Source organism: Gymnoscopelus microlampas (genome assembly GCF_963454915.1).
Source record: "Gymnoscopelus microlampas genome assembly, chromosome: 15".
In the NCBI taxonomy this organism is placed as follows: domain Eukaryota; kingdom Metazoa; phylum Chordata; class Actinopteri; order Myctophiformes; family Myctophidae; genus Gymnoscopelus; species Gymnoscopelus microlampas.
In genome coordinates, this window is record NC_139952.1 from 14,803,710 (window position 1) to 14,826,077 (window position 22,368).

The 22,368-nt window shown below is 40.9% G+C and overlaps 1 protein-coding gene across 1 annotated transcript in view; it reads right to left on the minus strand.

Annotated features, from left to right (window-relative positions):
• Positions 1 to 9,726, minus strand: part of hivep1 (HIVEP zinc finger 1) — a 48,664-nt gene extending 38,938 nt beyond the window's left edge. Inside the window, exons 1-2 of the mRNA XM_084079666.1 lie at positions 9,601 to 9,726; positions 6,218 to 6,367 (exon numbers count right to left, since the gene is read on the minus strand). Coding sequence (XP_083935792.1) covers positions 6,218 to 6,257 — 40 coding nt within the window. The 5' untranslated portion in view covers positions 6,258 to 6,367; positions 9,601 to 9,726. The remainder of the gene's footprint in view (positions 1 to 6,217; positions 6,368 to 9,600) is intronic.
• Between the last annotated feature and the right edge of the window lie 12,642 nt (positions 9,727 to 22,368).

A 22,368-nucleotide genomic window follows, 5' to 3' on the forward strand; every position in this document is an offset into this window, starting at 1 on the left:
AGCTTCTCTGAGGTTACCACCAAGTTAAACAGACATCCCTGAGCTGGTTTCAGCCTGTCTGTTGTAGTTACTGTTGCTAAAACCCCAGGTTATTCCTGCCTCTGGGAGAGAAGTTCCCTTTGTGCAAGTCGCAATGCTTTCACACACTGTAATTTGAAGGTACAGTACGGAAATACTGGTTTGGCTGCATAAGCATGACACAACATGTAAAAATCCATTCACTGGGGCCAGGGTATTAACTCTTTCTTTCCAATGCTCTAAACTTTCAACACACAATTAATTAATACTTTTTTTTTTCCACAGTGGTACAGCCAATTAAATAAAAGCTTTTTACATTTTGGAACTTGGAGATTTCTTACAAGGATACAAATCACACATCTTAATGAGTTTACTGAGTATTTTTTAATCCAACGTAGCATTCTTCTCTCTACAGTTTTACACCATTTTTTATGTAACTTACAGTAAAACTCATCAAAACATTACAAATTACATTATATACGAATGTCAAGTCTCAAGTGATCAAAATTTAAAAGATTTAAATAATTGCCTGCAATTGTCATGCAAATGTCCACCAATGATATAGAACTTGCTTAGGCAGTGATGTGGTGAGCCCCAGTGTGGCAGGGTATGAGGATTTCAGTAGTGGGTTGTCAGAGACCCTGACTGTGGCCTGACACTGGGCTGGACTGAGATTGCAGAGGAGGTTGAGGTCAGGGCAGGTCAAAGCAGAGGGGCATTTTAAGTCTCCCTAGATCTCTGACTTCAGTGACAACACACAAGAATGACAGAAATAATGTGGCCTTTTCTATGCATTTCTACTGATGGCAGCAACTGCACTGTGTCTTTAAACCATAAACAAATGACTGTGGGTCCTGTATCAGGCCATCTCTAGGTTACCCTGCAACTTTGATCGTAGGAGTACAGGAGTGGTTTTCTCTGACCCCTGAATACTTAACCACAGTCAGTGATGAAGTCAGAGGTTTGGTTGATCATTAACAGGAGACTGTTGTTGGTTTGTCAGAAATTACTGAGGTGGTAAAACACTCGATGGGCTGCTAAGCGTTGTGAGAGAACTCAAAGCCTGGGGGTGAAACATGTTGTTCAGCCAAACGGATTGCTCTGAAGAAACAATGAAATTGGTCAGAATATGAAACAGTTGCATTGCATATTCTTACTATGACCATATTAATTTAGGGAGGAATTTCATCTTGAGGATTTGGGGCACCAGCCAAGAAGTAGGCCTAAATATTATACTGCCAATGCTATGACATCCTTCATTATGTTTCAAATTATGAAGACAACTGAATTTCCAGTTGCCAGATGAGAACAAAACAAACACTAGTAGGACTAGGAAAATGACACTTCAAACCTCATAAATTACTGAACTTTATCACAAATCAACCAAATGTAACAATATAGACACTCCAGTGTTGTACAGAAGGTTCTGCTCCGACATGTGTTGGGTGCAGTAAATGGTACAGGACTAAGTTAAGGGGAACTCCATCCTTTTTTCCCTCACTGCACTCGCTTTATGGGGGTAAACATTTTCCACTGTGTTAAATGTACCCCGTTTTTACTGCAGTTGTTCCCCATTCATCACACAGCACGTTCTCCGCATAAAGCAGGTGTCCAGGCACACTGGGCTTCGGTGTGAGAACCTTTTTATAAGACAAAAAGGAATGCAGAGTTGGCTCTATAAACGCTGTGGTTGCTAACAAGTCTGGGCATTTTCAGGGGCACTTTTTGGAATGCACTTCCAAGGTTAGAGCCATAGACAGGAGACTAGTGATAAAGACCAAACGCCACGCAGACGGATGATGTTGTGTGGCGAAAATAGCCGATCTACAAGCTCACAGAGCATCCCTTCAAGACACGTTGTGAGCTTATAGATCATCTATTTTCGTATAAATCAGTCTTTAATCCAAGAATGAATTGAAGAGCATGGGAAGAAAGGACATTCTTTTTCCATTAGGCCACTGATAAAAGTTCAAAATGAGCATGTACAGTAAAAGTCTGTTCAACGTAAAAGGTTTCACATGCTTAAATCAGTAAAAATATAAATAATGAATTACGTTTGTATAAATAGCCGTAGTGCTTCTCATCTTTTGAGACAGATCTCGAAACTTCACAAATAAAAACTAGAATAAACCAAAATATGTAAAAACAAATAGACTAATAACAACAATAATAATAAAAGGGGGAGGCCACTATAAAGGTTTGAAAGAAGGCTTGCCAGTAAAAAGTACGAGTTTTGAGATGAAAATGAGGTACGCAAGATAAAATCAAACTCAACTTTAAAGTTAAAAAAATGTAACATTTTCTAGGGTTAGAATTGTCCGTTAATTAACTTGGCTACATGTCATATAGTGTACTACACAAAATACTAAAGTAACTACTTCAGTAAACCCTAATGCTGTGCATCTACTCTCTACAGTGCTGTTTTTATGGTGCCCACAGAGTGTGGATCTGTCTCTGTGAGGGGATATGAGGGGCAAGGGAAATGTCCCGCCAAAGCTACTTAGAGACCAGCTGTTTGAGAAAATTAAACAAAGGACATGAAGGAGGAGGCAGGAGTCCCAAACTTCCTGCCTTATTACCCACAAACTGCGTCATAGGATCATTCCTAATGCTGTGTGTGTGTACAGACCATTCATTGGAATGCCACCCTGGCTCACCTGCATAAGCATCGTCAACGATCTGGGACTGGGATGGTATCAATAGAACAATATATTTTTGGCTGGATCGCAACAGTGGCGCCAGCCCTATAGACGCAAATGTCTCTGACTGACTTAAACTCGTGTCAATCACCAGGCTTTCCGCAGTACCTGTGGAAAGCCTGGTTTCTGTTCCAAATTATGGATGTAGTCTATTATTGACAGGCCAGGTTGGCCTAACAAACTAACCAAACACAGAGCAATCGTCCTCCCAGACTATGGGATGTAATCTATCCTAATACAGTGCTGAAGTCTGACGATCCCAAGCTTTTTTATGACTAAAACTGTGTGTGTGTGTGTGTGTGTGTGTGTGTGTGTGTGTGTGTGTGTGTGTGTGTGTGTGTGTGTGTGTGTGTGTGTGTGTGTGTGTGTGTGTGTGTGTGTGTGTGTGTGTGTGTGTGTGTGTGTGTGTGTGTGTGTGTGTGTGAGAGAGATCGAACACACTTTTATTATACTTTTACAGTATATTAACACACTTATTTCTGGTGAAAGAACTTCACCATTCATGATTCATGATGGTGGATATGGCATATATGAAGTTACATTATCAATGTTACATGAACAGAGAGACCCCGCTTCCTGTATCCATTGAATTAAAAGCCCTCTAGCGTTTCTTACACAGTCCAGCCATGTATTAGGTTTTGTCCTGGTCTTGTCTTTTTTATATCTTTGTATCGTTGACAAGGCAAAGACTGATAAGTCTTGACATGACTGTTGGTTAGCATCAGCATTCAGAACTGTGCCAAGCGCTCCAAGGCATTGTGGACATAGGTTTTCTCAGCAAACCAAAGTCAATCTACTGCAACCAAAGTCAATCTACTGCAACCAAACTCAAGCTGCTGCAACCAAACTCAAGCTACTGAACTAAACTGATGTCCATTTATGTATGTACAAAGAGAGGTCCAGCGCGCTTCAGCCAGTTGAAGGTAGAAGGGCTCGTCTGTGCTCAACAGGGACAACTTGAATCAGAGAGAATAATACCAGGGCACTTCAGGAGAGATTACCGAAACAAAATACTGGAGCACTCGACTGGTCTGCACGCATTCATTATTTTACAGGGGTGACTGAGTCACCCCTGTAAAATAATGACTGAGTCACCCCTGTAAAATAATAAATACGTGCAGACCAGTCGAGTGCTCCAGTATTTTATTTTGGTAGTCTCTCCTTAAGTACCCAGGTATTATTCTCTCTGGTCCATTTATGTATGTTGTCGTTTTGTTTTGTTTTTTCAAAAGTATTTGCAATGTAATAAAAATGTGACATTGACAGTTAAAAGACTGTAGAGGTTAAAGGCTCGAGCAAAAGTTTTAAATGTTAGACTACTTAGTCTTGAGCACCAGGCATCATCATGTGATGGCTCGGCTAAGGATGGGGGGGGGGGGGGGGGTTTCACTGAGTTCGGAAGAAAGAAATTCACTACAGCAGAATCTAAGCATGTGATAGCATGCCATGCAATGAGCATTTCCTGTCTGATGAAGGAAACGCCTTGAGTGCAGGCCTGGAAGAGGGTTGTTGAACTAGGTCATAGGTCATAAGGCGAATCAAAGAAGCTAGAGCATGGTCTCATCAAGCTGGTTTGATAGTAAGGATTGTGTGTGTGTGTGTGTGTGTGTGCGTGCGTGCGTGCGTGCGCGTGTGCGTGCGCGTGTGCGTGCGCGCGTGTGTGTGCGCGCGCAACACAAGGGGACAGTACTAAGAAAAGTCAAATAATAGAGCAGGGGTCTTCAACTTTTTTTCAGGCCAAGGACCCCTTAGCTGAGAGAGAGAGATGAAGCAGGGACCCCCACTACATTGGAAATGATGTTGTTGCAGGTTAAACCTTTCCATAGATGGCTTCATAGACTTGAAGATGATAGTGCATAGCACTATCATCAGTGTTGTGTAAATTCATGTTTTTGTTTGTTTGACTACATTATTGATAACATTATCTTCTCTATTAATATATTGGATTCATGTTAATGTGTATTTTCAGACATTTACCCACCTAAACCCTCAATACTAGTAAACTTGACCTTTTTCCCCTCTACACCAAACCTCTTCGCCAAAATTCTAGGGATTCTAAGGTTAAAGTGGTTCATTAAAAAAAAATACTATGATTTGGCGGCCCCCCCTGTAGTAACTCTGAGGACCGGCTAGGGGTCCCGGGCCTCCTGTTGAAGACCCATGTATTAGAGTCTCAAGTGGTGAGAATAATTAAGAGAAAACTATAACTGATTTCATATCAGTATTCATCAGTATTTTTCTCACCTTGCATATCAATCAAAATGTCAAAAATAACATCAGCTTTAATCTTTTCTGGTTGTATCGTTTATCTTTTCCAAGAACAGCTGTGGCACTGTAGTCTGCTGTAAAAAGAAGTTTAAGAGCCTCCATCAAAAATAGCATCTAGAGTAATTTGGCTGGAGTTTGTATGGACCTCTATTGGGTAATGTGCTGCAATAAAACTTAATTATTCATATTATTTGTCCAAGTAAGCTCAATGCAGTACGCACAGGGGAGGTGTTTATATAAAAAATAACAGTGAAAATCTGGGTCACAGCTCACAGACAAAAGCCACATTTTTATTCAATGAATAGACTTCATATACAATCACCAGTGTACCCACATTCATACACATCACACCCAGTTTCAATGGGTCCACCACATTTCTTTATGTCCTATGGGCTAATCACACCTACTGTAGTCCTACAACCTACAGGTCACACTGTGATACTAGCACCTTCGTACAATAATTAACATATAACAACTGCTGAAATGGATCAAATCATGCATTTGTGCAAAAATACATAACAAATTTATAATTAAAGAAAGAACATCAGAGAACCCAAAATAGTGTATTCAGGTAGGTACAAGGGGATTTTCCACACAGAACCCACTATAATGAAATGAAGCCACTTGCAGTGTACAGTATACCCAGAAGTAGCTATACGGTAGAAGTGTAAAAGACAGTGGAAGTGCAGCATATTCAGACATCGCAGGTAGTGATACAGTACCTTAGTGTCACCACTAGCCCTCTACAGTACCTCATCCCCATGATAATCTGCTTGATTTCTAATACACTAGTTATCTATGGACCTGTGTAATAAGGAAGTAATTACGCTGTATGTCTTAGTGTCCTACTTGGTGGTGGAAGCCAGATCAGTAACTCCTGTTATACTCATGTGCAACACTACAAATCCTGCAACCAAATAGAATACATTATGAAGAGTTTCCCTCCAAAATAGCAATATATTCATTTGGAAAGAATGCTACCTGATATCCTTGAGATAATATTTCTAATACATTGTTGACTGTATACACAAAGACAGAAATGTTGTCAGCAACAGTATTACTATAACTTGCACCTTTAAAAGTAAAAGATCATTTTGAACCCAGACACTTTGGAAGAGGAAGGATACTTTTTTTTTCTCTCCAAATCATGGATATCTTTCTTTGGAATGATATCATATTGATTTGAAAAAGTTATTTAAAAAAATAAATACATTTATAGAATTGCAACTTACCTTTTAAATTTCTTGGGTTGTTCTGCTTGGTGCGTGGCATGTTTACTTTCGCTCACAGGTACATCTTGAGTAAAGTAGGTTCTAAAGTCCTTGGATCTTGAGAGGAACTGACTTCCGCTCCACACAGTTAGAGACACACTGTGGGTACATCTATGGAACAAACACACACAGACACTCACAGTCATCGGCTGGCTAAAGCATAAAACAGCAGAGATCAATGAACACTAAGTGGGCCTTGCAGAATTCCCGCTTGAGCTTAATTTATGCTCCATCGTATGACAGTGTCACTCGTAACAAATAACTGAATTTCAAGCTAACAACGCAACACCCACCACTCTCACTTGGCAGGGAGAGTGCTGATTGAGTTTGAGAATTTCAGTCCAGGCAGACCCCCTTCTGGGCCTGTCAGGTGGAGAGACCAGTAGATAGTGGGCGGAGGCGTGAGTATGTTCTCTTCGTACCAATATAAGCTGTGTTGCAGCATTTATCTCACATGCTGATCTCTGCAAAAACCAAGAAGCGAGAGGGCTGTTGTTTTTGGTCAACGTCTGATTGACAAGTCAGTGTCTGATATGGGTCGCCTGCCCTTCTCTTTGACGAACAACGGCAGCTTGGATGACGAAAGGCGCAAACAATAATGTTCTGTTTGCGCTCGGGTATTGAATGCTCCAGGCTACTTGGGAAGCCAGCAGATAGGTTGCTATCAGGCTAATCTAATTGTATAAGTTAACTCTCACAGGCCGCTGCATAAGGGCTATGCAAACATCAAAAGGGCAGATTGAACTCATTCTGACAGGGGAACTGTTTTTACTCTCTGTATTGTTTCTGATGCCCTTTTTACGCTGGAATGGTCGGGGGTTTAATACAGGCTTCATGCAAATTCTGGCTTGGTTAAAGAAACACTGGGTAAAAGGGGGATGTTCAAGTTAAATGTTACCAAAACCTCAACCTTTCAAATCCGCTGCACTGCACATGCTTCTGTGGGCTCCCTGATATACATAATCACCTACAGAATATAAGCTCACCTCCCATTGAACGGACAGGCACAGCATGAATACAAGCATCATCTAGCCATAAAATTATATTAAATTATACTTAATGCAATATCTGTTTCCACACATCTAGGCTATATTCTTTCATGTATAGTTTATAAGACCATGACCCATCGTGCACATGCGACAAGCGTGGCGCTTCAGCATCAGTCTTTGTTTGTCTCACCAGTATTACATAACAGTTACTACAACTGGATGGTGATTTTTCACCACACACACTGGTACATGTGGCACTACAGCAATGACATCATCTCCCCGGGCATCTCAATTCGGCAGAATGTACCTAGCAGCATGCACCACATAGCCTAGAGAAACACCAAAAAGTCACATAGACGCTCTCACGTAAACACATATGCAATGATGGAAATATTAACTAGGTCTGACAGCAGCACAGATGAAATGGAAAGAATAAGCATGCACATTTTTGTCTGGTGACAGTGTGACAGAGTGTGTGTGTGTGTGTGTGTGTGTGTGTGTGTGTGTGTGTGTGTGTGTGTGTGTGTGTGTGTGTGTGTGTGTGTGTGTGTGTGTGTGTGTGTTTCTGAGAGAGATGAGAGAGAGAGAGAGGGAAAGAGAGCATAAAAAATATGAGGAAACACCCTGATGCTGCATGGTCGATACAAATAGTACAAGGAACAAGGATGCACTACAATGAATTGTACGCATAAACACTGCACTGAAACGCCATCATGTCCTAAACCTGTTAGAATGGAATGCGTGCATTTGCAGGTGAGGTGATCTGAGTCATTCATTCACACATGATGAGAATTCCAGACCTCACCTCTCTCTCCCTTTCTCTCTCTCTCTCCACCGGAATCAAAGCCTTATATAAAACCAAGTCTGATCGCGCGCACTGCGTTAAGAAAGCTGTCAGTGGCACAATCACGTGTTTGTGTTATGATAATCACACGCCCATCACAATGTAGCCTTTTCACGTAAAAATGTGGCAATAGCCTCCGCACAATGGTGATTATCTCCATGTTTTGGGTGAGAGTGGGCATGGACTGGGCATGGGCATAATACAGAAAATATATAAATATATATATCAAAATGCACATAATTGATTTGGATCCTGTTGGTCATTCATTGAATGGAAAATACAGTCAGCAAAAACAATGCGTGGGAATAGCATATGCTATGCCTGTTGCAACACATGAACACCAGTGTTGCCAAATTGTGTGAGAGAAACAAGCAACCACGTTTAGGAAAACAACCCCAAAAGAAGCAACATGAATGCGTCGGTTATTTGAAAATAGCCGATCCATGAGCTTGTACTTGTAGATCTGCTATTTTATTTGCATAAAATGTGGAATATTTTGAATGTTTTTTAAACATTCTAACAACACAAATACTCCCTGGCACAAAACATTTTCATGATAATATTTGAGAACCAACGGTTTAAATAATAATAACAAATTGGAAGAAAGCCTGAATAAGCAAGTGCACGTTCAGAAACAAGCCCAAAACACCGCAACCACCATTTTTTTACAGACAACTTTACAGAAAAAGAAGACCAAAGTCGCTTATAATAAGCAGACATGGCAACGCTGATGAACGCCCTGTAAGTGAGGGAGGAGTCAGGGAAAACCCCTCGGTTGTGTCTCTGCAACACGCAGCGCTCTTATGGGACGCTGCTTGCTTCCCCTAATCATCCAACACAATCTGCAGTGTTATTATCTATGTGTTCATCCGTTACATATACATAGCTTCCATTAAAAATGAGGGATGGCATTGTCAACATGAACAAGGCGAACGGGAAATGGTTTACCTACGGTATAAAGAGCGAGAGAGAGAGAGAGACAGTTACACGTTGCATACTTGCGTAGTGAGCAGGAGAGGTTAAGTTGCCAGTTGCCACACACACACACACACACACCGTATGCTGCACGACAAGTCTCCACCAAAACAGCGATGCTACTATGCTGGCACTATGAGAGACCAGCAGACTGTAACAGCGTCGGCCAGCTTATCTGCATTTTTTTTAAATACGACTGAAACATGCCACTGCCACAATGCGCAGATCACCACCAAACAAACCATTCCACAGAAAACAGTGAGGACGTTGATATTAAGGACAGAAAACAGTGAGGACATTGATATTAAGGACCAACAACCCGACACACACACACACACACACACACACACACACACACACACACACACACACACACACACACACACACACACACACACACACACACACACAGCAGCAGCAGCCAAACACGAGCAGCCCTGTGAATGCACACACTGACCGACTGAACATGATCAATGCAGCTCCGAAAGTATAACGCCTCTACAAAATGTCCTAAAACTGAATTGATTCATACTCACATTAAAGTGCAGTCTTTAAGTTACTGTCAGGGATTTGTGGTATAACGCACCATAACGATAAATAAAGGGGAGGGAGAGGGGGGGGCAAAGAAGGTCTGTATGTATTCTCTCTCTTCACCTTCTCGCTCACTTTCTATTGCAGGAAACAGACAGGCCCACTGACGTCAACGGGGGTCCCGTCTCCGCCTCCCGACCACAGGATGTCAACTCTAGGGGAGGGAGCGTACGGGAGGGAGGCGCTCGACTCGCGCATACGCTCCTGCCCAAAATGACGTGTAATTAGACGATCGCAGCCGTGCATTTATCGCCGTGGTGATTTATGTGCGTTGAAAGCCACCTCGCCGCGTGGCTCACGGTTTATTCCGAGTCGCGTTCGTCCGAGAGCGAGTGCCTTCGATTGGTGTCGTCCGTCGCGAACCCCCTTGGCGATGTCCCCGTTTGCTACATAGTTGAGCACTGACGGTTTTCCCCAGCGCCCGGTGGTTCCTTGTTGTCAGGGTCACGTTGTTGAGCCCCTCCACCACCACTACGACTGGCCCGGGCTTTCCCATGTAGCCAGTGGTGGAAAAAGTATACTCTCATTTTTACTTAAGTAAAAGTATCAATACTGCAATGTAGAAATATGCTTGTTACAAGTAAAAGTATGGATTTCAAATTGTACTTGAGTAAAAGTGCAAAAGTATCGGTATCAAAATGTACTTGAAGTACCAAAAGTAGAAAGTACTCATTATACAGAACGTCCCCTTTCACACGTTTTCAAATGTATACAAATCTTTTGAAAATAGCAGATCGACAAGCTCACAATGCCTAGATCTGCTATTTCAAATGGTCGAAATGTATATGGGCTGAAGTGGTTACTCTATGTTTTGTAATAATAATCAAAATCTACAAAGTAACTACTCGTTAACTAAAGTTTTCAAACAATTGTAGTGGAGTAAAAAGTACAATATTTACCTCTGAGATGTAGTGGAGTAGAAGTAAAAGTTCTGAAAATTGAAAGTACTCAGTAAAGTAAAAAATCCATGCACCATGGTGAAGAGCTACTGTTGCTCATCTAGTAGGCCTATATAGGCACGTCATGGTGGTATTATTTGTATCCTCTGTCGGCGATCATTCTTTGACTTATGACCACGATGACGAATGGATGTAGCTATGACACATCACCTAAAAAAGGAGCATATATTGTTGTTGCATAGCCTATAGGCCTACTGTAAATAGAATAGCTCCTGGACAGATGTGGACATAAATGGCACTTTTCCTACTAGAAATTAATACACTGCAATAGAAGCACAAAGTATACTGTATGTGAGCAGGTGACATGCTGAGATGATCAGATAAAAACAATAGCATCACTTTGCTACCCTCCTGGCAGGTTGTATTAAACGAAAAAGCTGTCAGCCAGAAACCGAATAAGGGGAAAAAATGTACAGAGATATATCCAAACTGAAAATTTCCACCTAATTTACAGACTATCGTAGGCATGAATACTGAACTGAACAGAAGACTGAACTTTTTTATAAATGTTCACGTTACATTAATGACTGCGTTTGCAGCAAACTGTAAGAAAAAAGCACACTGACATCCAGAGAAAAGTTTGCTGCAGTGAGGCAGATCTACATATTAATAAGTGATTTTGTGACAGCCACCCACCTTCATGTCACAGGCTTCCTGCAGACTGCAGAGTGGGACTTTATGACTCACCTGTTTCAACTGCAACAACTTTAAAATGGCACAATTGAATAAGAGAAAAAGAATGTTTCCCATAGAATGGGAATTAAATGTTTTTTTGTGCTTATTTTAGAATCTGTCGTACAACAAAATATAAATCAGGCTTTAGTCATAATTTTGGTGATGATGCCGAGCTTATGCTCATGACTCTATTCATTTTAAGGATTCCCCCCCCATGGATAATATGCATAGACTGCCAGTGACATTGGGCTTGTAAAAAAAAAATGACATAATCAGGAAAATAACGAGGAGTTCATCTGACTATCTAATACAATAAGAAGTCTATTATCATTAACATAATATAGTGTAATTTTACTTAAATGTGTATTCACCGCTGTCTACACTGGCAAATGTTGGTTCTTAATCACCCAATAAAAGAGGGGGAAATGGAGAAATAAGTTTACTGCATGACTTAAAAATGTGAGGTTGGAACATTTATTTTATGCTTGTAAAATTAGTTATAGTGTCTATGAGAGGACAAAGAGATAATATACAGTAGCAGTAAAATCGCAGAGCGTTAATTTCACTGACAGTGTAAAATTAAAGTTAATAAATTGACACACAGGATTTTACTGTGTAAAACATAATCTCAGGGAGAGAGGCACATTGAGTGTTTATGTGGACCAAAGCTTCTCATGGGTCTAGATTTGAGACGCAGTGGATGGATTCTCCTGACCACAGGACAGTTCTATTCAGAGTTCCATTTCATTCCTGAATCCTAGCCATGTCAGTTAAACTTTTGTCTAGTGCAGCGATATAATCTTGATTTGGTCAGAATGATGAGGGGGACTTCCTCTGCTGCCTCCACAGCAATGGCAGTGAATGGCAGCGGGGCTATTAATATCCTGGAGTGGTTTCAGAAAATAATCACAGCTGCCCTCCAGAGCTGTCCTGCTGAACAATAGGCTCTTATGTGACTTCGTCGACGGGAAGGCACTTCTGGTTGTCTGCCTTCTGTGGCCTATGTTCATGGGGCTCTCATGTTTTGCTTTCTTTGTTTTCCCTGACATCAAAAATAGATATTCATTGAACACAAACTTCCAAAGAAAGACAGCATTCACAAGGGGAATGTCTCCATGTCCTATTTCTCTTGGCTCATAGTCGAGCGCTTGGTTAAGGATTAATGTTATTGAAGTATTTATAGGTTAATGTCCTTTCATCCCTTTTCCCACATACGTTTCCTATTGCTCTAGTTGTGAAAGGAACTGGTCTTAAACATGCCGTATAAATCCAATGGGTTTGGCACCGCTGGCTGTCTGTGGAGATAAGGACTACCACATATCACGGTAGACGGTGTTCTATTTAAATGCCATTATAGAACCCAGAACCAAAGAGCAAATAGACATTAGTCTTCCTAACCGACTATGTTGTCAATCAGCGTTGACACACGTGGCTGTTAAAATGTTCCTTTTATTGTAAATTATACAGCTATACTGTCCACTGCAGTCTTTGTAGGGTCTTTTTTTATATAATCAATGCAACAGGGGTTTGCATTGATTTGCATTGCTTTTTAAAATGTAAATGCCTGCCATGTATGGATTTTAGCTACATGTTTGAGCTGTCTATTGCCATACATTCGCTATAGCACTTAAAGGAGAAGGGGGATGAGGGGGTGGTGTACTGTACACATTATGATATTATGATGTTACATAACTGAGGCTGTTGCCCCAGCAACGCTCCAACTCCTTCGCTACCCTCCACCCCCATTCCTTACTTGTTACAGCTATAACCTAATTGGAGAGGGTTGGGGCCAAGGGACATCGAATATCGGACATGAGGTACTGGAATTATGGAAAGCGAGGTAGCAGATTAAAAAAAAGAAATCCCCTGAACTTCCCATTTAGTTTCATCAAGTGGTGGGATTTTAGACACAATAAGAATAAGGGGACACAGAACTGGTTGGTGGCAGAGCTAACAGAGTAATGGTTTCTCCTCCTTGTTATAGGAGCACTGATCAAGGGCAGATTGAGTTCACCCGCTTCTAGTTGACTGCAAGCAGCACAGGTGTGTCCACATTGCTACTCCCAGAGCTCAACAGAGTCATGGGAGACTTTCAACATTGCTTCACCCCCTTTTGAAACTACATTCATGTCCTTTATACTGTACATAGAGACATCAGGCAATGGAACCAGCTACACAACTTGTCTGACTCAGAGGTAAGTTGGGGTTTTGACATGCTGTTCTGACCCAACCATCTGGTCCAGGGTGTGTTTGAATCACCAGATTAAATCGGGGAGCTGACCACAATCTATACAACCTTATAATCTTCAAGGTCGCTGGTGTCGACATAGCACGTAAAGCATACATGTATTTGCAAGTGCTCTCCAGTATGGTTTCATGTAAAATAGTTTTAATAGACATATCCTTACATACTGTACAGTACAGGGTTTCTGGAGAGAACAGGCTTCAGGAGCATGTGTTCTGCAGCATTTACAGCATTGCTTGTTCTCAATTATCCATTGGTTTCTGGATGGGGAAACATATTCTTCTGTGCATGTGTGAAATACGTAGTAACCACTTTTGCATCACCCTTCTTTAACAACTGCTCGTTTTTGCGATGCACCTGGCAAGGGCTTTAAACTGCAGTAAGCCAATCAGAGCACTGATAGACAGTGAGAATTCCTCAAAATCTTCAACATCTCTAGCCTTAACTGCAGGGGCATTGAGAATGCTTTTTACTTTTTAGATTCAAAGTAAATCAAACAAGATTTGGGCATGCCATAGGTAGATTCAGCCATAAGCTCTGTTAACTTAGCTCAACGGTTGTTGAGGAAGTGCCTATTGCTGGTATGGTGTCAGAGAGGCTTGTTTCACATTAGTTGATACTGAAAGGGCAGTGACTTTGGGTGATGATCGGGTGAGAGGAAGAGGCCAGGCTGCTGTCTGGCTGGGTGAATGATGGACCATGGCCTCAAAGCTGTGATGTTCCTAAAAATGACAGAGATCACTGCTGAGGAAGAAAGTGCATGGATTGAGGAAAGCATGAGGCAAATTAATCTACCTTCCTGTTGAACTGCAAAATAAGGTGCCTAATGAACAGCCTGTACTAAAAGTGGACACTTCGAACAGAGGTTGTATGGATAAAGACTCATCTTGTTCCCTCTGCAGATCTGGATGAATTTCACCTGCAGACTGCACATCCTTGTGATGGGAGAAGTTGACTGACTTATGAACCTGATTTAGGAACCTCCTTCAGCACCATGTATGGAGGAGGAGAGGGGTGTATTCAGAAGCCTGGTCCATTGTGTTATCTCTGCTCAACATCGGTTTTCTCTTCCTGCTGCAAAGAAGGTATGAGTTTTGTTCATATTCCCTTTCCACCTTCCTAAGCTTCCTAGCTTGTGACGGTTTGGTCATTAAAGCCCCTCAGGTCAGGGTAGCCTCACAAGCCTGGTCATCCAAAGTTCTGGAATAGCTTTCTGCCTGTTCTTCCTCTTGCTGCTGTTTATATAGTTCATACAGTTCTATACCTTTAACCACAAGCTCTATAAAAAATAAAATTCAAAATGCTTTACAAATTCTTTCAAAAATAGCCAATCTAAGTTGTAACAAAAACTATAACGAAGACTTGAGCATCCACACTAAATAATGATAAAGTTCTATAAATTCGGAGGGATTTTGATTGGCTGTCAGGGGTTCCAATGTTCCTCAAATCACTCTGAAAGGGATTCCAGTGATATTGTTCGCCACTGTCAGCGTTATAGTTGTGGATATGGACAGCCCATAAGTCTGTCCGCAAGCCTAGCTGTTCAAACCCTTTTTTCTCTGCTAAATCCCTTCCTTTTTGGGAGTGGATGGGCTGCCGTCGACCATTATTCTGCCACTCTGTTGAATGCTTCAACTTCAATAGTTCTCTCCAGAGTTGTTGATAAGCACATTGAATATTTGCTCCATTTTGCCATGTGCAGCTGAAACCATCCAGCACCAGCATGTGCTGTATATCTTGCTGTGCATTTTCAAGGAGCACATAACAAAATGACTGTACTTGTATGTACCCATACACAAGATGTAACAATAAAGAAACCTTGAACCTTGACTATAAAAATGTGATGCGCAGTAAAATCCTCATTAATTTATCCATTTGTAACTCTGTGAATGTACATACCAAATAGACCCTTACGGTCAGAATTAAATTAGCACTGAGGATTTTACTGTGTGACACCGTGGACATGCTGTCAATAGCTGCATGGTAATAGTGTGAGTCAGTTTTCATTACTTTGTGTGAGTAATCCCTCTCCACTAGTTGAATTCAAGGTCAGGGAGGCTCTCCTGACATCCTGAGCCGTACAATAACAACACCAGGCATTCCCACAGAAGAGCTGTCTCTTTGTGTTCCAGGATACTGCAGCAAGTGCTCTCATAGCTCTCAACGCTGTCTCAGAGCTCCACTTAGACACCATGTGACTGTCCATCGAACCATCTGTTTATCTAGGCATAAATAGAAGCTTCCTCCATTTCAATAATCAAACCTTGTTTGCTGGTCCATCAGTCAATGGAATAATCAATTAAAAGCATTTATTTTCCTGGACAATATTTGCCTATATCTTGGTTCAAAGAGGGCAATCAGCTATGCTTTCAGAGAAAAATAATATTGATGTCTGCACTAGTTTATTATACCCTTGATGTGATAGTCTGGCTGTATGTCATTGCAAAATTCTAACAGGATACAATAGCCTAGAAGGAGCAATCGAAATTAAAAACGTATGCACAATTTGGAAATTGTGTTTTTATTTGATTATTGGTTATGTCATAACACGTCTATACTCATGCGACCCAATCAATTTCTTATGCAGTATGTGTACATATACTGTACACGAGTGCCTGTGTGTATGTGTGTGGTATGCTTTGCATTACGTAAAGAGTGGCATCACACACGGGTAAATACCATTATGGATTCTCAAGGTCTTTGAAGAGCAGTCTGGCACACACAAATCAAAATAACCGTCATAAAGCTTTCAGGCAAAACTCAGAAATTCTTCTTAATAAAAGTCATGGAATGTGTGTGTGTGTGTGCGTGTGTGTGTGTGTGTGTGTGTGTGTGTGTGTGTGTGTGTGGTCGGGTTGACGGCTGGTTCTTATACTGTAGATGGAACATTTGATGGCATCTTCATGTGCAAAAACCTGATGAAGCCCTGCATGGGCGAAACGTTGTTTGGTTAAAATTATAAATAAGACAGGCGAGCAGCCCATCGTGTGCGGACATTCCCTTTTTATTCATCTTCATGTGCTCTATCATATTTTGGAACAAAAGTCCCTGTAAAGGGTATACCTATTTGTTGGTCTGAGGCAGATTTTTAATCAGTGCAGCAGAAATGGAAAGACATCGACCAGTCTATGATGTTAAACAAAAAGTATTTCGCCTCAATGCTAATCCCTAGTGACAAAATCACTTCACTCAGAGCCAGCTTTAAGCACAGCATTTCTCAGAACAGCATCACTGTGGTAAACCCTTATTTCTGTGCCCCGTCCGACCCTAATGGCTCAGTCCTACTCCCAGTGCTCCACCAAATTAGCCTTTAGGAAAAATAAATCCCCCTCTTTTCACTGTCCCTGTATGACCCACATATTCGGGGGGGGGGGGGGGGGGGGGGGATTTAAGGAGGATGAAAAACGTCCCCGCCCCCCCCCCCTCCAAGTGTCTCATTTAAGCATGGCCAGCGTTTTTTTGGGGGAAGTGCTCTACTTCTCTAGGATTTTGCTCTCCTGTGTGCAAGTTAGCAACCATTGCCACCGACGTGATAACAGTCATGCAGCATGCTGCATTTCCATTCAGCAGCAGTCATCCTCCCAACTGCAGACCAGCAAGGCCAGGTTACTGTGACAACATTGCTGAGGAGGATGTGGGATGAGAGAGAGGACCTCACCCAGGGGAGGGGTGAATGCTAAAGTTGTGCCTTTCAGGAGAAGATCAACATTGTGTCAGCGTTTCCAGTGACATAACCGGGGGAGGGGGGGGGGACTTGCTTCGGCACTTGTGCAAGGCCAAGCCGTTCAACTAGGGTAGGGAAAACTAAATTCATTAGCATATAATGCCTCTCCAGATGCTGTAGATACGGTATGGTGATGTGTTTGTAAATAAACTTTAATGATAGTGAGCAGAGGCCAATGCTATAATCTGCTCACTCTACTTTTCTGTGCTCTGATCAGCTTTTTCTATATGAGGGAGAATCAGGGCATAGTCAAAATCATTGACAGCTGGACATGGCCCGAATGTCTGCATTGCGTTTTCTTGGAAATCATCTGGGGGTAGAACATAGGGAAACAATCATGCCATCGAATGCTGTTGTCCCTTCTTTTAGACCCATCTCTTAGTCTGGGGGAAAATGATTTGGAATGGGGAGGTGCTGGTCAGAGGACTGCTCTTCCAATTTAGACACCTCTCGTTGTTGGGAGAGGAAGCACTTGGCTTGCTTGGGGGGGAAAAAGCTGCATCCACGGGGAGGGGTGGTGCTGCCGGATGCGGTTTCCCTAGTGGATTATACATCAGTTTATTTATGGGCTGCACACTGCACTTAATAACCCTCATGTAGCTCCACTGTCCCTGTGCGTGTGGGACCCCAGGGAGCATAAAAGCAGTATGCATGTAAAGCAAGAGAGACCAAGAGGGACTATAGGTCATTGTGAGTAACATGCACTTTATTGATCATGGATAGAGTTCTCATGTGAGCTTGGAGGTAGTATAGTGCTACTATCCACTAGTGTCACCATGTACTTTGGTCATGGTTGAGTGGGACGGGAGACATCAGCTTTTTCCTTTTATTCACATCTATTCACCGTTTCTATCATATTATTTAGTATTGTGTAAGTACTGTATGTAGCACTCACACAGTAGGATTTTCCATGCTTTTTCATGCAAATGTCGTGAGCGATTAAAAAAACAGACCAAACCAAATTATGACCAAGCAATGAGACCAGGATTTGAAATGGCATACGCCACCTGTTATGGTGCATGGCTTATCAGAAGAAAAGATCCTATCAGGGAATGACAGACTAGGTGTCCGTCTAGATGCTTTTTGTTGATTGTTTTCATCAGTTGGTTCTGGAGCACGGGGACATGGTCAGTGCTGTAAATAGATATTGACAAAAGGATGTTTGGATACACACACACACACACACACACACACACACACACACACACACACACACACACACACACACACACACACACACACACACACACACACACACACACACACACACACACACACACACACACACACACACACACGATAGATTACACATGAGAGAACCTGTATTCTATACCTGTATCTAACCCACACATCATGTATTGTAAATCTATGTTATTTGAGGACAGATTGTTTTTTTTACATTTATTTAGAGAATGCAAGCTTTTCAATGACACATTCCTTTTGTGCTTCTTCTCCAATATCCCTGTTTGTCAATATGCATCTCTGATGATGAATCACTCACAGCTGAGAATAGCTGTGAACTACGTACTCTATGATTTTTAAACGTTGTAGTCTGAATATTTTTCAGGCGCTCCCTTGCTGCTGTTTTACATTTACATCACCCACCCAGCACAACTGGCAGAGATTCCAGCTTTCATGTGTTTTCTGTTCTTCCTGTTGGCAGGCCTGATGCAAATCCTAGAAACTCTGACATCATGCAACCGTGTCCTCTCTGCTAAAAACAAACAAATTAATACATTGCTTCATATGAATGGACTTTATTTTGGATGCTAAACTAAAAGTGTTAAACTTTGCATTTACAGAGACAGTAAATGCAAGTATTAATGTCAGGTTCCAGTACTGTAAAGCTGAATGTTTGCGCCCTCTGTGGACAAAATGTGAAAAAGGCTCAGTTCAGAATTAATATTCCCAAGGGCTGCAAGTGCTATAGTAGACTATAGTAGACCAATAACAGAGATGGAAAATAACTAAAACTCTGTTATAACTAGTTTGTAATTAAAGCGGCACTACAGTATGTCATTTATTTTTTATTAATAATATGTATTTTTTCCAATCTATATGGTAGAGTATGTTAATACAATATAACTAATACAATTCGGGTAGGCATTACGGAAATTAAAGATTCATGGGACAAAATAAGGAGGTAATCAGTGAGTATGAGTATCTGCTAAAAAGTAAAATCAAATCTCAACTGCTTCAGAGTCAGTATCTGCCATTCCATTGCCAAGCTCTACAAGCATGCCATGATGTTCTTACACCTCTCATACTGCCTCACTAGCTCATAATCCTTACAATCGCCTAAACACATCATATCACTATACAACCAGACAATAAAAACTAGAAAAGTAGAGTGCTTGGTTGTCTAGCCAGGACTGTATAAGTCCGGGTTGTGGTCAGAGTGTTGGGGGCGGGGGGGGGGGGGGGATTTCTACAACATAAAGTGCAACTTAACACATTTGTGGCACCCCCTATGGGCAGAAGTGAAAGTGCTTATGGAGTTGCACTATATAGAGGCAAGTTCAATTTGTAGTTGATTGGATATTACGTTCATGATATAATAAAATATTAATTCAAATAAGTGACACGAACACGCACGCACACACACGCTCACACGCACACACACCCACAGGGACGAAAACATGGCCTGGTTGAGATAATGATAGACAACAAACCCAATGAGGTGGTACCATTGTCAATCTGGGGGGGGCACAATTAGCCTTGAAAGCTTCATAAGCTATTCCAACTTAAGGTTTATTTTTAAATGCCTACATGGTCATGCTCCTTCCCCGCTTAATGAAATTGTTACCAGACACCAAGCACACCAATAGTCAACACACAGGCCTCAATAAATGGTAACTAACTGTCACATTGCAATAAGCAGGAGAAAAAGGAAACCTCATGGATAATCAGTTTATCTCTTAAAGGAGAAAAACGATGGAACTGATTTGAAAATGCAACACAATTTGAATGTTTTTAATAGAGGTATTACGTCATGGCTAAATGAGAAACAACACTGTTCTCACACCTAGAGTAATGCAGCCATAGATACACAAATACATTTGTGTATTTATTTTTTCTATTTAAACTTTTTAAAAGTCTCCTTTGGACAGGTGCTGTAAATTAGCATGTAGCTACAAACACTGAATACAGTGCATCTGGTCTCTGTGCATACATACATGTTAACAAATCTAATGCTACTGTGGTGTCCATCAAATAAAATAAACATCTACAATATATTGCACTCATAGCGTTATGTCTCTACAGAGACCATCGGCCCAAATGATGAATAATGAATTACTGTACAAAGAAAAAGAAAAGATAAACATGGCAGCTGTGGTACATAAAAAAAAGAAGGGCAGACTGAAATATTCAACATGCGGTTTGTTTGTTTCACATACAGTATAGGACATCCTAAAAATTAACTCCAATACCACACTGGAAAGTTTACTTGTCAGTGTGGTATTGCAGTATTTGCTGTCCTGAATGTGGGTGGGAAAATGTCTTTGTGTTATGGGTGTTGAAATAGTGAGCTCAGCGGACATATCCAAAGTTTTCTTCTGTGGCCCCAGGAAGCCAGGTGGTGCACATTAAAATCCTCAGTTATAACTCTGAGTGTACAAATGTAACCAAATGGACCATCTCAGGTCCATTTTGTTACCTGTGGACAATCCTAGGTGCACTTTGGACTTCACTACATTATTAATCTTGATGGATTTGGACAAATAGTAAAACTCAGATTCAACAATTAAATTTAGAGGCTACATTTTGGAATATGCACAATCGTCTATAATGCATTATAAACATACTTATAATGCATCATTATCTGATCTGAACACTATCATCATCATTCTATAATTAATACAATCTCTGTGTGTCAGTCTGTGAGTCAGATTCGGGGAATCTCTGAAAATGTCTGACCAAACGGTCTGAAATTTGGGGTGTGTCAGTGTGTGTCTCATATGACCCCATGGTGTGCAGTGCCGAATGGCAGGACCAACGGTTTCCGAGAACCGAATAAACTTGTATATCTATATCTGTCCGAACTCGGGTCTGAGGGGAGGCACCGATTCTGTGTTTTCGGGAGATTGTACGCGTCCTGATAATACCTGATGATGATAATATATCATAATAATACCTCATAATACAATAATACCTGATGATAATACCTCATATTACAATAATACCTTATATTACCTCATCATAATACCTCATAATATTACCTCATAATACAATAATACCTCATAGTAATACCTCGTAAAACAATGATACCTGATGATAATACCTCATAATACAATAATACCTCATCATACCTGATAATACAATGATACCTGATGATAATACCTCATAATACCATAATACCTGATAAGTACTTTAAATGCTATAACAATAATCACAGTTATACCACAATATAAAGCCTTTTATAATGACTTACTGTATAAGATTAAGTATCATAATTGTTGGTCACTCACTGGCTTTTCATTTTGGCCAGGGTCTATAATTCCCATATTATTTGATACTACATTACAATCACTGTTATAATGAATTATAGTTTGATTATAAGTCACTATAAGTGGTCATTGGGTGCATTAAGTAAAGTAATTACCTTCCTTGAGGTGTAGGGAGAAACGTTTTGTGTTCTTGGCATAGATTTCTTTATAATATGTTTTACTTGACTTAATCACATTAACCATTTCTGTATGGCAAGTGACAATCTCTATGAGAATGACGTGATTTTATTTTCTATTTAAATCTTTCAATTTTTGGTTTTGTATTACTGTCTAATTTTGTTTAGTGTATTGTTAATGTACTGTGTGGTTACATGCAGTCGTGTGGTGTATGTATTGTTGTTGTTGAAACCAAGAAAAATCTATAAAAACTATTTAATAATAATCACATTAACCATATCCCTATACTGGGGCCAACAAAATATCCGATCTACAAGCTCATAACACGTTGCGACGTGTTGAGAGCTTGTAAATTTGCTATTTGTGTCAGAGCACTTGCCTTTGGACCACAATGTTCTGGGTTTGATCCCGGGCACTGCCAACTCAGCGTATGAGCATGGCTTGGGTAACTAATGGTAACTGGGAGCTTATGGTAGGTGTTGCAC